A 16,366-nucleotide genomic window follows, 5' to 3' on the forward strand; every position below is an offset into this window, starting at 1 on the left:
GCATTGACGTAGTAATTATATACCATTTTTTAACACCTTAATAACATAAGTAAATATAATTAAACTTTAATTTCATTACCGTTCTTAAACTAGAAAACAATACATTTTAAAAATGTGATCAACATAATTCTTAGAATTAAAAAATGTGAACTAAGAGTTTAATATGATTTTTCAAAAGGCCAAAAAAACAAAATCATAATGTCTTTTATGACCTTAGATTTTCAAGAACATAAGGAATGAAGTTAGATTTTCTAAGAGAGAAGGCAAGGAAGAGAGAACCTAGGTTTTCTTTTAGGCCACTTGAGTGAATATGAGAGAGAAATTAATTCAGTAGATTTGAAGTTAATTTTTTTTCTGTTTATTTGAGTAAATTTGGAGGTAGATGAGATTGAATTTAGAAGTAAAATTTTTGAGAATTAGTGTAGAATTTTATTTATGTGACAAATTAAAAAAATTTAATTCCAAATCCACTTTTGTTTACCTCCAAATTTATTCAAATAAATAAAAAAAAATACTTTCAAATTCTGTTAAATCCACTCAATTACTCTTCTTCATATTCACTGAGGTGAACAAGGCTTTAGAGATGGAAAAGTTTTATCTGTTATGAGAAAAATGAGCTATACTTTTTAATGAAATAAAATTAAAATAATTCCTTTTTGTTATATATAAAAATATATTTTTTCGTCACATGTGATTTATTCAAGTCAATACATATATGATGTATAGATACTATATGTGTATGGAATACTATACTCAATACAAGCTCCGACGTTGAGTACAACAAAACAAAAATATAATACACGAAAACTCATTCGCACAAAAAATAAAAATACAATTATTTCTAAACCAAACTACTAGACATATTTTTCAATTTTTTTAGTTTTATATTATGCTTAAATAATTTCATTCTTTAATAAATAAAAACTAATAACTTTATTTATTTAATATAATAAATAATTTACTATTTTTTATTTTTAAACAACTAAGTAACTTATCTTTTAAAATAAAAATTACATACCTTTTTAAAATATTTTATATATATATATATATATATATATATAACTATATTAATTTTCTCTTTCATTAATTAATTATATATATATATATATTTAATATAATAAAAACATGAATAAGAAGTGTTTTTGCTAATAATATTTTAATGTAAGGATTAAATATTTTTAATTTTTTTAAGTGAAAAATAGAATTAGTTATTTTTTTAAATGTTGGATCAGTTTTTATTTTTAAAATATATTTTTTAATTAATATTGAAGAAAAATATATTAAATATTATTATAAAACATGTTTAAAATCTTAAATAATTTTAACAAAATTTATTTAAAAAACTAAATTCATACGTTTGTAAAGTTAGAAGAGTAAATTATACCAAAATTTTGGTGAGAAAATTTTTTGTAATTTTCACTTACACTTAATACTTAATTTAAATATATTTTTATAATACGGATGAATAATAAATATATGAATAAAGTATTGAGGGTAGTGTGGTTTTTGAAAAGAAGAAAAGGGACAGGGCATTTTGGTGAGTGGAGTGAATTCCTATATAATCTCTCCCCATTTCAAATCATTCACCTATTGTGCTTTCTCTAACCCTCACTCCTTCCACTAATGGAAACTGGTGCTGGCGGTAGCCAAGCCCAACGAAGCGGTCACACCGCAAGAGGAATTCCGCCACCGCAACCGCCTGAGGAACCGAATCTGCGGCCAGAATGCCGAGGACCAAGTGGGACTGAGCCGGACCTCATTCTGCAACCTGAATGGCGCCGTCGAAGACCAAGCGCTCCTCCTTCCGAACCTTCCAACCGTGGCAGCGAAGAGGAAATTCTTCTTCAACCAGAATGGAGGCGCTCGAAGCCAAGCGCGAGTGCCAGTGCTAGTGCGAGTACTAGTGTTTGGGAACCCGAATGGAGACGATCGAGAACAAGTTCAACGGCATTTCCGTGGGACCAGAATTACAGTGTTCGCAAACCTAGTGCGTCCAGTGCCGTTGAAAGACGCGGTGACCCTAACGACCTTTGGCGAGCTGCTCTGGCTACAGGTATATTCATTGTTCGAGGAAAGGCTCTGTTCCTCTCGCTACTTGCTTTCTGTGTTCATGTTTTAAGACTGCCAATAGGGATTGTGGGAACTACCGAAAGATTCCTCTCGTGGCAGGTCTAAACATGGAGTGTCAGTGTTCACCCTATAATCATTCATTACAGTGGACACCATGTAAATTAGCATTGAAGTCGATGAAAGAGTTTAGTATATCGTATTAGCCATTTGAACTTATGAAATTCTAATAAGTTTTTGAAATTGTAAACTGTTGATCATAGTAATTCAAAATTGAATAATCTGCACTAAGTAATAATTCTAACATATGTTTAACCAAACTGATAGTAAGATGTGTTTAGAAATTGTGTGATTATTTTGTTGATTTGTTTTTTAGCTATTGATTTTCCTTGCAGATTCCGTTGTTCCCAAGCTGGAAAAACTACTAATATCAAAACAGTTACCTACATCAACTTGTACTCATGATAAAAGGGATAGAATATCACCTATTCAGAGACCTGATAATGGTGGCACGATAGCAATTCTAACTAGCAGACTCCGTGTCAACCATTTCCCTGTTAAGTTTGATCCAGAGCGTACCATAATGCATTATAGTGTTGGTGTCAAGCCTAAGGTTTCTTCAAAATTTGGTCAGCCTCAGAAATTATCAAAGTCTGAGCTATCCATGATCCGAGAGAAACTGTTTTCTGACGATCCTGAGAGGTTGCCCTTGGAGATGACTGCACATGACGGTGCAAAAAATATTTATAGTGCAGTACAATTACCAGAAGAGACCTATACTGTGGACATATCTGATGGAGAGGACGAAAAGATCATTTCGTATAGTGTTACATTAACTCTTGTTAATAAACTCAGGCTTTGCAAGCTAATGGACTATCTCAGTGGACATAACCTCTCCAATCCTAGGGATATTTTACAAGGTTTGGATGTGGTTGTGAAAGAGAATCCTGCTAGACGAACTGTTTCTGCAGGAGGACGCTATTATCCCACAAATCCTCCTGTAGTAATGAGGGATCTTCACCATGGGATAATGGCTGTTGGGGGATTTCAGCATAGTTTAAAGCCTACAGCTCAGGGTCTGTCCTTATGTGTAGACTACTCAGTTTTGGCTTTTCGGAAGGGAATGCCAGTCTTGGATTTCTTGCATGAGTGTATTGATAACTTTAAAGTGGATGAATTCGAAAAATTTAGGAAATGTGTTGAGGACGCACTTGTTGGATTGAAAGTCAGTGTGACTCATCGTAAAAGCAATCGGAAATACATTATTTCAAGATTAACTCCTATGATTACAAGGTATGTCACTTTTCCCATTGACAATACCGGTGGATGGAATCGCCCAAAGGATGTTAGTCTTCTTTCCTTTTTTAAAGACAAATATGGCAAGGAAATTATGTACAAAGATATTCCTTGTCTAGATTTAGGTAAAGACAAGAAGAACTATGTACCCATGGAATTCTGTGTTCTAGTTGAGGGCCAAAGATATCCCAAAGAACGTCTGGGTAGTATTTCTGCAAATACATTGAAAACAATGTCACTAGCTCACCCAAATGAGAGGGAGTGTGCAATACATAAGATGGTGCAGTCTAGTGATGGACCTTGCAGGTAAGGGAATGTTATTCCAATTGCATTACTTCTTTATGTGTATGCCTTTTTGGAACTTGCATTATTACATTCCTGGATTCTTAGTTACAGTTACATGTGATGTCAATGATGGATTTAGGTCACGCGTACTTATTTAAAGACTATAAATTGCAGGTTTCATGCCCTCTACAATTGAGCCCACGAGCAGATTAGGCATAGGGTTTTAAAAGGTGAAAATGATCCCCTAAACTTCATACTTTGGGTGAAAAACATGTCAACCAAGCATGGAATATCTACCAGGTGCTAAGTGCAAGATCCTCAACAAGTTTGGTCAATATGCTCTGGTGGTACTAACTGCCAACGGGGAAGTTGGATACTTCTTTGGGTAGTTTAAACAAGAAACATAGTACTAGGATGGACAACCGTAGTTGGTAACGGGAAACAATTACGCCTGATTGAACCTATTAATACCAGGAAAATGAAGACTGTTCCTTGAAGTACAATAAAATTGACGGTTATACTTGTAGTTACGTGACATGAATCACATGAATCACACTGCTACTGCGACCCCTCACGAAATTAGGAAAATTATATTATTAAATTCCAGATGAAATACGTATGAAGTTACTTTTCTTAATATTGTGACAGTGGTTAATTTCAAACCAGGAAATTATCAACAAGATGCTAAGCTGTGTAGCAATTGTTCTAGTTTGCATGTATAAATACAAACGTGCACATACATGTATTCGTTACCTTGTAATGCTTTTGTTAATTTATTCGTGGTTATATGATTGGAACACTATCTTCATCTTCTAATTTGTAGGAGACACGTCTCATTGCAATGTTTTTATTTGGCAGGGGTGGTTTTACTCAAAATTTTGGAATGAGTGTCAACACAACTATGACAACTATTGTAGGACGTGTACTTGGCCCTCCAGAATTAAAGTTAGGTGATCCAAATGGAGAGACCATTAAATTAACAGTGGATCTGGAGAAATGTCACTGGAATCTTGCTGGAAGATCAATGGTGGAAGGTAAATCAGTTGAGCATTGGGGCATTATTGATTTCACTAGTCTTGGGCCATTTAGGTACAAATTAAGAGGCAAGGATTTCATTCAAAAGCTTATAGGAAAATACAAGAAATTGGGTATATACATGCAGGAGCCCGTTTGGTATGAAGAATCTTCAATGAAGATACTTGCGAGTTATGATTTGCTATCTGAGTTACTTGAGAAAATTAACAACATTTGTAAATATAACCAAGTACACCTGCAATTTCTTATGTGTGTAATGGCTAAAAAAAGTTCCGGTTACAAGTACCTCAAATGGATTTCTGAGACCAAACTTGGGATAGTAACACAATGCTGCTTGTCTAACGGTGCTAATGAAGCAGAGGACAAATTTTATACCAATCTGGCTCTCAAGATCAATGCCAAACTTGGAGGCAGTAACGTGGAGCTCAGTAATGGGCTCCCTTACTTTGTGGGTGAAGGACATGTGATGTTTTTAGGGGCTGATGTAAACCATCCTGGTTATCAAGACACCAGGAGTCCATCAATTGCTGCTGTGGTCGCTACCGTTAACTGGCCTGCTGCAAATCGTTATGCAGCACGTGTTTGCCCACAATACAATCGAAGTGAGAAAATACTGAGCTTTGGCGATGTTTGCCTTGAGCTTGTTTCATGCTATAGGAGTATGAATGGAGTTAGACCCGAAAGAATTGTTATTTTTCGTGATGGGGTGAGTGAGTACCAGTTTGACATGGTTCTTAACGAAGAACTGCTTGATTTGAAGAGAGCATTTCAAAGAGTAAACTACTTTCCAACAATCACTCTTATTGTGGCACAAAAACGACATCAAACTCGATTTTTTCCAGAGGGCTGGAGGGATGGATCTTCTAGTGGTAATATATTACCAGGAACAGTTGTGGACACAAAAGTTATACACCCTTTTGAGTTTGACTTCTACCTTTGTAGTTACTATGGAAACCTAGGTACAAGCAAGCCTACTCATTACCATGTTTTATGGGACGAGCACAAGTTTACATCTGATGAATTGCAGAAGCTCATATACGAGATGTGCTTCACCTTTGCCAAGTGCACTAAACCTGTATCTTTAGTTCCTCCTGTTTATTATGCTGACCTTGCTGCTTATAGAGGACGATTATACCATGAAGCAAGGATTGGGATGCAATCTCCAAAGCCAACAAAAGATGCTTCCTCACTTTCACGAACCACTTCATTTGAACAGGGATTTTACGCACTGCATGCTGACCTACAAAACATAATGTTCTTTATCTAAAGGATTTCAGGTCCACTCTTCCACAACTTGTGCAAAAACTTTATACCTTCTCTCTGTTTATACATGTATTGCATATTCCGCCTTTTCCGCTCGAAATAGTCAAGTTTGTGCGCGAATCTATACACTCTGTCTTCAAATCATATATTTTTTTTCCATTATACTTTTTTATTTTTATTCCCAAGGCATATCTGTACCATCTAATCAAACCTTATCATGGCTAATATCCAAAATACAGAAAAATATGATGATTATAGTTAGAATACTTTAGATGCTATGTAATGTTCCATTTTACAAAAAGAATCCTAGAAGACGAACCTTATCTCTTGGAAATTAAGCAATTAGTTAAGTTATATAAAAACCAGTCCAACAAAATATTCTTGTAATGTTTATAAGTTTTTTTTTCTAAATTTTTTTATTGAAATGCTTGAGCAATGTGTAGTTCTTGTGTGTATTACCTGTGTAATTTTGTCATCATGCTCATGTGATTTGTTTGAGTAGAGATCTGATCACATGTATTAATAATATTATAATGATGAAATTAAACCCATGTATGCATATATACATAGGGTTGATCATATTATTTTTAAATGTCCAAGACTGGTATTTTCATTAAATTGATTAGGTCAAATTGGACTTTAAACGGTTGAGTCTCCCAAAATGTTGCAACTTAATTGAAATTGATATTTTGGTTGATATTACTTGGATAATGGATTAAATAAGCTTAGTCAAACTAATCCGTAAACTTATGAGTGGGTTTATTTTTTAAAATAATAATAATTCAAAAAATAAAAATAATATTATTTTTACAATACATATTAGAAATTATTTATTAAGTTACTATAATTGTAAACTAAAATTAATTTCATCAATATAACTTACAGTTTAAAATATATACTTTATTTTTAATAGTTAGATTTAAAACCATTTCTATAATTTTTAAATATGTTAAAATAGTCCATGAATCCAATATAGGATCAAAAAGTCATAATGGATTTAAAATATGAATTGAATTGTGGAAAAAGACAATTTGACACCCTTCTTTATTTATTATTTAATATCTTGTTAACAATATAATATAAATTAAAATATCTAATAAAAATGAACAAAAACAGATATAAGTTTATTTATAAAGGACTTTTTGAAGGTTACACTACCTTGGATTGTTCCATTCCATCACACCTTTTACTAGACACCTCAAGTGAAGTTTCCTAGTGAATCCTATCCACTCATTTTAGAACCAATAAATCCTAACCGTTAGAATTAATTCCCAGGTGGTAGATCTCCCACCCTCACACTCATCATCATCGTTCTTTTAAAATACTCAAAAAGTTATTTCTTAGAATGAAAAACCCAAATTGCTGGAATATTAACCCGCTTGACTCATTCTTGGCCTAATTTTATAGTTTTATTTTCAACTAAAAATATTAAAATTTTAAATATTTACATAACAGTAATAAGATAAAAATTCATCCATATAAAATTGAGAATATCTTCGATCTTAAAATTTAATATAATAAATCTATTAGTTTTTGTTTATGAATTACCCAAGTTTCCCACTTTTATTCAATATAAAACTTAAATTAATTGCATTTCTAATCCCAAAATGGTTCAATACTAAGAATAGTGAAAAAAGAATTATTTGAAAATAGCATGGAAATACTCGGAAAGTCTCTTTTTCTACAATTCGTACAAATACGATACTATTGTTTTAATGCTTCGTAACAAGTTAAATTTGGTTTTGCCCCCGACATGTTTAACATAATGTTATTATCATCGACAACATCGGCATTTTTTTAACAAAAGTTGACCATAGAAACTAAAACAAATACTTTAAAAATTACTTAAAAACCTAATTGTTTTTTATAAAGAGTAAAAACACATGTTAAATGAAAACATATTTAACTAATATGTACGTAGTAAAAAATATATTTTTTAGAGTAAAACATATTTAATCTTCATACATACAATAAATATAACTATCCATGTTATTCTTTTTATGGCAGGCCACTTGTATTTTTGTGTTATGTTTTTAATTTAATTAATAATTTGGTTTGCATATTCAAAATTTCATATTTAATTTAATTGTTTTTTACATTTATTTTTTATTTAATTGATTTTTTATTTTTTTTCAGATTTAAAGTTATTCTTTTAAATTTGTATTGTTTATAACGTGTGACGATAAAATGGATTATTTTTTACTCCTATTATTCTATTGGTTTTTTCTACTTTTTTCCTTTTCTTTATCCTCTTCACCATTTATCTTCCATCCTTTCTTTGGGTTGGAGTTTAATGTGTTTGACAGTACGTTAAATCTTAGGTTTGAGAGAATGAGCATAAAGTGTTTTAAAAGGTTTTTTTGGTACTTAAGGTAATGGAACGAGATTGGATACTAATTTAATATAGATAAATAATTAAACGTTAATCAAACTAAAAACTAAACTTATATTTTTTTTAATAAATCACATATTTTAACGAATTAAATTAATAATATTTTTTGTTTTGTTTTCAATGATAAGTTATGGTTACCAATATGGAAGGTTATCGTTGATGAATCTTATAATAAAACTTTCCACGAGCTACCTAGTTTAAACATACATTTATTTAGCGAATTATGTTTATAAATATATATATCACATTATTTTAGAAATATTTTTACAGTTTTTATTTTAATATAAGTATACTGATAAATAAAACCTCCAATATAATTAATTTATATAGTTTTTTTATACAAAATACATTTTCAATAAAAGTACACATATTATTTTACTATTATAACTTTGGAGTCTTAAATTTGTTGTATTATTGAAATTAATGAAATAGTTGTATAAAAGTCAAATTTCAAATTATAATTTTGATTTTAAAATAAAATACCTAATCCAATATTTTATAACTGTAATTAACAAAAACAAAATCAAAATCCTATTTCAGAGCATCTCACATCACACTATTATTTATTTGAAAATGAAAAATTAGAAACTTGTCTGAATTTTTCTCTATAATTAAAGTTTGAGGGTTTTTTGCAGTGTAAAGCTGCATCCATGGCGTCTGCAACATCCAATCTGACTTGTCCACTTCATTCCTTGCTCTTTTACTTTTTCATTTTTTAAATGTTTTGTTCCTTATCTTATGCCTTTTCCCTTCTCTGTATCTGTGCCATTGTTTCTTCCTACCAACTTTTCTTGTCTTTTCTTCACTCTTCCCAACACTCCATCCTTCATTTCTTCTCGTTTCGTTCAAGCTGCTTCCTTTTGCCTCTCTCATCACACCCATTTTGTTTTTTTTTTCTCTGGGATGCTTTCTCGTGTACCCCACAGTCCTAAAACACGGTCGTTTCATCGCTGATTCAAAACTTTATTTCCAAAGGTGAAAAGACCAACACAGACGCTGTTATGGCTTTAACACGCCCAACCAAAATCCTCATTAAATGTCGTTTGTTTTTCTTCAGGACATGCACTTCCCGATGTGTCTCGTCTCGTGTCTCCTTTCCTTTTCGGATTTCTGGGTGCATGTCTCCAGCTATTTGATATTAGCGCAGCGTTGATATGTTTAACAAGATAAGATGGAGATTGAAACCCTTGAACTGCTGAGTGCTGTATATTATATATATAAATATATATATATATATATATATATTATAGAGTGTGTGTGCATTTGTAAATACTTATTTGTATAACAAAAGGTTAAATATTTTAAAATTTATGTACATCACAGAAAAGCAGCCCAAGTAGACATTAATATTAATATTAATATTAACATTAATATTAATATTAATATTAACGTTGATCTTATTAAATAGATTAAACGGGGTTCGAAAAGGCTGGAAAGAGCTGGAGACAGGCAGGGCAGAAGAGGTATTACCTGTGATGGTTTTCTCACCAGCATTCACATGTCTCTTATTTCTTTTTCACATGCATTTAATTTCTAATTTGTATCGCTGAATATTATAATCAGAAGCCGATTTTGTAGCAGCACAATTTCATAGCTGATTCTTGTGATTTTTCGTTGTTCTTTTGTAGATATTCATCGTTGGAGGGGAACCCTCTGTTGCAAAGTTGTTGCTTTTCTCGTTATTCCTTTTGTATCATCAGTCGAGTCAGATTGTGGGGTCTTTCAAAATTGGATCTTTACCTTCGAATTTGTTGGCATGGTTTCTGCACGCCTATGTTTATAAATTTTGTAAGTGATGCAGTAATCTGAATTTTTATGTTAAAGTAAAAAATTGGTGATGCTTTGCATGGTAGAGTGAATCGTTATTTTACATGGAAATGTTGTCGAAGTTCTTGACCGGCGCAATGAATTCAGTAACGAGCAAATGTATGGTTTTGCTTGTTACTTTTTTGATTCTTAGAGCGCTGTTGTTACCATCCTTCCCTGGCTTTGACGGGATTCAATGGAGCAACCTTATATATATCCGCACTCCATTGTTGAATTTTGACTTTGGAATACGACAAGATAAGTTTTTGGTGGTTCCTCAGATTGTGTGGGGATTAAACAACCAGAAGATTGCGTTTGCAAGGGCCTGTCTTACTGCTAGAATGCTGAACAGGACATTGTTGATGCCAAGCCTCAGTGCCTCATTGTTTTACAAAGAAATGGACCTCTTGGAACCTATTTCCTTTGACAAGATATTCCAATTTGAGAAGTTCAATAGCCTTTGCCATGGTTTTGTCCGGTTGGGGCGCTATTCAGATGTCTTGAATAGAACAGAAGTGTTGGAAATGGAAAAGGGAAGTGGTAGGAGGTGGACAGTGGAGAGAGATTTGTCACAATTGAAGGAGCATGGCAAGGGCCCTTTTGATGACCACGAGGTAATTCGGATTGTAGGGAAGAACCCTTTCTTGTGGCATGACCATTGGCCTGTGAAGGACTATGCAAGGATTTTTGAGTGCCTGTATTTGACAGAAGAGATTGCTAAGGAAGTAGACATGGTTCAGTCTAGGATAAGAGCTGTTGGAAGAAAGATAACAGGCAACACTCAAGCAGTGGAAATGCAGAGCAGTATCACCGATGATGGTCCTTCTTTTCAGCCCCTTCCATATGTTGCTGTCCACATGAGGATAGAAATTGATTGGATGATTCACTGTAAAAATGTAGAGCGGCGATTGAACACGAATAAAATCTGCAGTGGCAAGAAAGAGATAGTGGAAAGAGTCAGGAACATTGGTGGTTTGAAGACTCCGGTTGTTGTTTATCTTGCTGTTGCTGATAAACTCCTCAACAATTCTTCCATACTTGAAGGTTGGGAAGATGGGTTTGTTCCTTTCGAGAAGAAAAAACTTGGTGTTGATGGAATTTACAAGAAGTATCCATATTTAATTCAGTCTGCAATAGACTATGAAGTGTGTTTAAGAGCTGATACTTTTGTGGGAAACAGTTTCTCGACATTTTCAAGTCTTATAGTTCTTGAAAGAACACAGAAGATGATGAGAATGAATGGCAGCAACTTGTGTGGGGAAAATGTAAGATGGCCTTCTTATGCTTACAACATACCAGGAACATCAAATGGTCCAAAGAGATGGATTACAAACATGTCAGAATCAAATCTTCAATCTATCAGCTATGGCACCTATCACATCTCTTGTTAACAGTGCCTTGTTTACTTAATCATTCCTGCTTCATACTATCAGAGTAGAAAGAGCCCCTTTTTCTTGGCTCAACATTTTCACTTCTGGGCATGAATGGCACACTCGAAAGGAAGGATTTTGATGTAGAGAATACACACTTAAGGTACAGTTCTCGTTGTTTAAATTGAACCCATTACTTTGAAACAAATTTCTCAGGTCTGGCAGTGTTTGGTCGTTAAAAAACAGAAGGGCAGGTTTTGGTTTCTGTATACGTTGTTGTGTGTCTACAGTTAGGGAAGTGTTACTGTTGGTGGATGGGGTTCACGTGTGGGAGAGTTCTATAAGTGTATGCTCCAGTCGTGTCTACTTTTGTTGTACATTTAAGAGAACACAAAGTCTGCTCTTCAGTTATTAAAGAAAAAAAAAAAGTGGACCCTCATTTAGTTCTTTCGCAGGAAGTGGAAAATTCCATCTTTAGAAATGATTTTCTGCAAATGAAGTTGGTGGAAAAAAGGAAAAAACTCATCCCATAAAAGAATGAATTTGATTTCTCTTGTTAATACAACCTGAGATTCTGACAAGTCTTCCAGACCCAATTCATACATCTTTTTTTCCGAAAAGAATGAAATAATATTTTGCATTATTGTTCTCCAAATTCCTGTAGTTCATCTTGTTTTTCACAGCCATGTTTGACTTCGGTATTCATGTCAGTAGAATGATCTTAGCCAAAACAGAGTTGGATGGTGACTTGCAGTTGAGGAAGGAAGCTACTGGTGTAGGTGGTGCAGTGAATCTTTTATTTTAGATCTAAAAGTTGGTCCCATAGTAATTATGTGAGATACCTAACCTTTCGGTTCAGAAGTTTTCTTCCTTTTGACACTTCCAGATAGTCCTTTGAAATGCAAGTTACAAGTTATTATTGTTATCATGAGGAAACTACAATTGAAAGGTAGATGGAGGGTGACTTTCTTTTCGATTTTTCTATAAAATTTTCATATTTTTAAACTTTTTAATGTATTTTACATTATTTCAAAATCTTATAAGATTGAACTTAGGCAGATATATATATGGAAAACTGAAAAATATATGCCTAATTATTTACCAATATTAGTGTCTGATGTCACGTGGGATTTTAAAAGCAATTTGTTGATGTTTTCAACATCTTGTTTTACCAAATTACTGATGTTCTTCCAAGGTCAGATAATTCTACAAAGACTAAGAATGCTTCATACTTCTGATCATCTCTTTTTCGGTCTTTTGGATGTTATTTTTCGTTTTCAGACAATGGAATATTTATAAAAATAATGATAGTTTGATAAAAAATTTTATAACATTTTTAACATTGTTTACGTATTATTTTATGATTAATTCATATTGATGTTTATAATTATTATTATTGATTATGAAGTAATTTTAGATTAATCACAAAATGACACTTAAATAATATTAAAATGTTGTAAAAAAAAATGTTACGAAAGTATATTTTCTTATTGATAAAGATATGTTCACATTCATGCAGTATTTGATTAAAATTTTGTTGTCAGACTGATAAATTCAATTTAGAAAGATTTGTATTTTCTGCCTATCTATTTATACTAACATGGTGTTGGTGATTATGGAAATCAAAGTGGGTGATGATGGTGTTCATATTCTATAATAACGCATGCTACCTCTTTCTTAATTTCTTAATGAAAAGACCAAAACTTGTTCTTTATTTATCATGGCCCTCTTTTCTTTTTCTTGGTCACCTAATCATGTTGAAACTAAGTACTTTGATATTATATGATGTTTAAGTTGATATTTGGTAACATAACATAATTAGGGAATAATTTGTGCTTATTTTTAAAATTTTTATAATTCAGTATATTAATAAAGATTGTTTTATACTTTTTTATTATTTTAAATAGTCTTGAATTTAATATCATAAATTTCAATTACAAAAAAGTTTGTATTTTTTTTAAAATTGTAATTAAATAAGTTAGTGAACCAACCGATTTAACCTATTAATTTGTGGTAAGTTGAATTGGATTCAAATTTTGAATTAATTCACTAAGTAACTTTGAACGAGGTAAGACCGAATTATTAGTATTAATAATACTAATTATATGATACAATAATTATACTATCACCTGTTTCTTTATAACCTTACCATTGAATAATACCTTAACACAATTAATGAGCAAACATATATAAATAAATAAAAAGTGTATTTAATTCAATATTTTAAGTTGCATTGACATCAAGTTTTGTGATTCTATTTGATTGTGTCTTCAAAATATTATATATGAAGTAAATACTATTAATATAAAAATGTAAAACATTTGATTTTCAGCAGCAGTGTATTGCATATTTAAAGTATGTGAGAAAATTTTTACGCAACAAATAAAACCACATTACGGTGTTATCATGAAGGAATATAAAAACAATTGTTAGTAACTTTTGTGTTAAAAGGTAATTACAAAAAAAAAAAATTAACTATAATTTATTTAGTAAAACATACATATATATATATATATATATATATATATATATATATATATATATATATACACGAATATAAAGCGAAATAAATTTTCTTTCCCTTTATGTTGTCTCTTATTCTACGTTGTGGTATTATGAACATATTATTCGACTCTCAAAAGAAATCCCAAAAGTTATAAAAGAAAGGTTAAAAGCTCTTTTTGGTCCCAGTTTTGGTTAGAAAAATTCGAAATGGTCCCTGAGTTGATTTTGTGTTCAATTTCGTCCCAAAGAACGAATTTAATGTTCAATTTGGTCCTTTTCAGTAACTCGTTAAAATTGTTAACGGCAACTAGTCCACATGTTTAACTGCTAAGTGATGTGTCAGTTTTTTGCTGACTGGGATTTTAATGTTCAATTTTAATGTTCAATTTGGTCCTTTTTAAATTGTGGAACTTGTTTATTTCACTTTTTATACTTTTTCTTTTCTTTTCTTTCATTATTAATAGATTTTCATCTTCTTCTTCGTTGGCCACCATCAATGCAGCAACCACCATCTCCCTTGGGCCACCACCATGTTGGCCGAAAGCTTCCTCGTTCCTTTCTCTCGTGCAACCACGAATCTGAAACAACAAACCATACCCAAATCACAACCACTAATAACCTCGTTCCATAGCCATCATGGCTAATTCTCTTCTCCTCAAGATCTGCAAGAATGAGAGAAACCTTCCTTCAAACCTCCATGGTCATGGCTCAACCTGCAAGAAACCACCACAAAACCCTAAATTGAGAACGCGAAACCCTAATCGCAATCATCCTCTTCTCGAGAACAACAACCAAGCCACAATGTTGTCATCCTAAAATCCCAAATCAGAAAACCCTAAAATCCCAATTCAGGATACTGTAAAATTTTAAATAAAAACCCTAAAATCCCAAATCAGAAAACCGTAAACCTAAATTAGAAAACCCCTAATATGAAAAAACCCAAATTAAATCATCACTTCACCATGTTTGTCCTTTCCGATTACAAAAGCACGTTACTGGTGTTCAAGGCCAAAGTTGTTCTTCTCAAGTTGCAGAAGTTGTTCTTCGCAAGTTCCGCAATTTAAAAAGATCCTAATTCTAAGGGCTAAAAAGGACCAAATTGAACATTAAAATCCCAGTCAGCAAAAAACTGACACATCACTTAGCAGTTAAACATGTGGACTAGTTGCCATTAACAATTTTAACGGAATTACTGAAAAGGACCAAATTGAACATTAAATTCGTTCCTTGGGACGAAATTGAACACAAAATCAACTCAGGGACCATTTCAAATTTTTCGAACCAAAACTGGGACCAAAAAGAGCTTTTAACCTAAAAGAAAAACTAGAAGTTAGTATATTAATTAGGAAAAATATGTTAACTTTAAATAAAATAATAGAGTTAGAACATTTTAATGGAGAGACAAAGATACGAAGGTTAAATTATGAAGATAAAATTATTATTTTAAAATAAATAAGTGATAAATCTAAAATAATTGATATGAAAATGCTAAAATCCATGAAGATAAATTTGAAAAAGCATAAATTTGTTTATTTTAAATTAAATATTTTTTCATTCTCTACTTAGACCATAAAAATAAAATAAAATAGTTAGATATGTCCTCGATTCATATTGTCACGCATACATTGTAAATATTTGTAATTTTTTTCTTGAAAATACAATTGTATAATATATTATCATTTTAAAATATTTAAATATAACGAGACCTTATTTATATTTTCTCTTAGATTCATAAAATTATGTTGAAAGTTTTACATAAGACGAAATTATAATATATAAATGAGATATAATTTTTTTTTGAAAATATAATTGTATAATATATTGTCATTTTAAAATATTTAAATATAACGAGACCTTATTTATATTTTCTCTTATATTTATAAAATTGTGTTGAAAGTTTTACATAGAAATAAGACGAAATTATAATATATAAATAAGATATAAATTTTATCTTATAAATTGACAAGATTATGAGAGTAGTCTATTATACCGATAACGATTTTTTTAATTAGTAATTATTATTTTACACTTAATTGGAATGACATTTGTTGTCAAACTAACTCGTACATGGTGTCAATTTTTTTTTAAAAAATTTCGAGCATTATTTCAATTAAAATCAAATTAGATAGAGTTGAATTAAATTGAATTTAGAAAATATGATTAATAAAAGAGAAAAATAAAATAGTAGTTTTGTACATGCAGTGGAATCCGCAAACATTGGAGAATGCAAGGCCGTGTTTATGTCGTCTGTGATTAAGAGACCGTAAGCTATGCCAGACAAACATTTCACGTCAATAAAAATTATTTCAAATTTCGTTATTTTTTTGTAATTTAGAAAATATGTTAA

The 16,366-nt window shown here is 31.5% G+C and overlaps 2 protein-coding genes across 3 annotated transcripts; both read left to right on the top strand.

The window, feature by feature from the left end:
* The first annotated feature begins 1,531 nt into the window (after positions 1–1,531).
* LOC106774501 (protein argonaute 2) lies at positions 1,532–6,118 on the top strand. The gene is made up of 3 exons (XM_014661518.2): positions 1,532–2,053; positions 2,463–3,669; positions 4,507–6,118. Exons 1-3 carry the CDS (start codon positions 1,624–1,626, stop codon positions 5,948–5,950), a joined length of 3,081 nt encoding a protein of 1,026 aa, XP_014517004.1. The 5' UTR covers positions 1,532–1,623; the 3' UTR covers positions 5,951–6,118.
* A 3,536-nt stretch (positions 6,119–9,654) lies between these two features.
* Positions 9,655–12,604, top strand: LOC106774596. 2 transcript variants are annotated; one of them, XR_001376766.2, is made up of 3 exons: positions 9,655–9,801; positions 9,967–11,677; positions 12,229–12,604. XR_001376766.2 is itself a non-coding variant. In XM_014661633.2 (2 exons), exon 2 carries the CDS (start codon positions 10,210–10,212, stop codon positions 11,533–11,535), a length of 1,326 nt encoding a protein of 441 aa, XP_014517119.1. In that variant the 5' UTR covers positions 9,655–9,801; positions 9,967–10,209; the 3' UTR covers positions 11,536–12,153. The 2 variants fall into 2 exon arrangements, 1 of the variants encoding a protein (XP_014517119.1); XM_014661633.2 differs by lacking the exon at positions 12,229–12,604 and having other exon boundaries at positions 9,967–12,153.
* Positions 12,605–16,366: the final 3,762 nt, after the last annotated feature.

The sequence above is a fragment of the Vigna radiata genome, chromosome 10 (assembly GCF_000741045.1).
Source record: "Vigna radiata var. radiata cultivar VC1973A chromosome 10, Vradiata_ver6, whole genome shotgun sequence".
Classification (NCBI taxonomy): Eukaryota; Viridiplantae; Streptophyta; class Magnoliopsida; order Fabales; family Fabaceae; genus Vigna; species Vigna radiata.

Excerpts from the sequence above, each read along its gene's own strand:
- LOC106774501 (XM_014661518.2), top strand. The coding sequence starts at position 1,624 with ATGGAAACTGGTGCTGGCGGTAGCCAAGCCCAACGAAGCGGTCACACC. Across the intron at positions 2,054-2,462 it reads GCGAGCTGCTCTGGCTACAG|ATTCCGTTGTTCCCAAGCTG; the intron begins GTATATTCATTG and ends TTTTCCTTGCAG. Across the intron at positions 3,670-4,506 it reads TCTAGTGATGGACCTTGCAG|GGGTGGTTTTACTCAAAATT; the intron begins GTAAGGGAATGT and ends TTTATTTGGCAG.
- LOC106774596 (XM_014661633.2), top strand. The coding sequence starts at position 10,210 with ATGGAAATGTTGTCGAAGTTCTTGACCGGCGCAATGAATTCAGTAACG.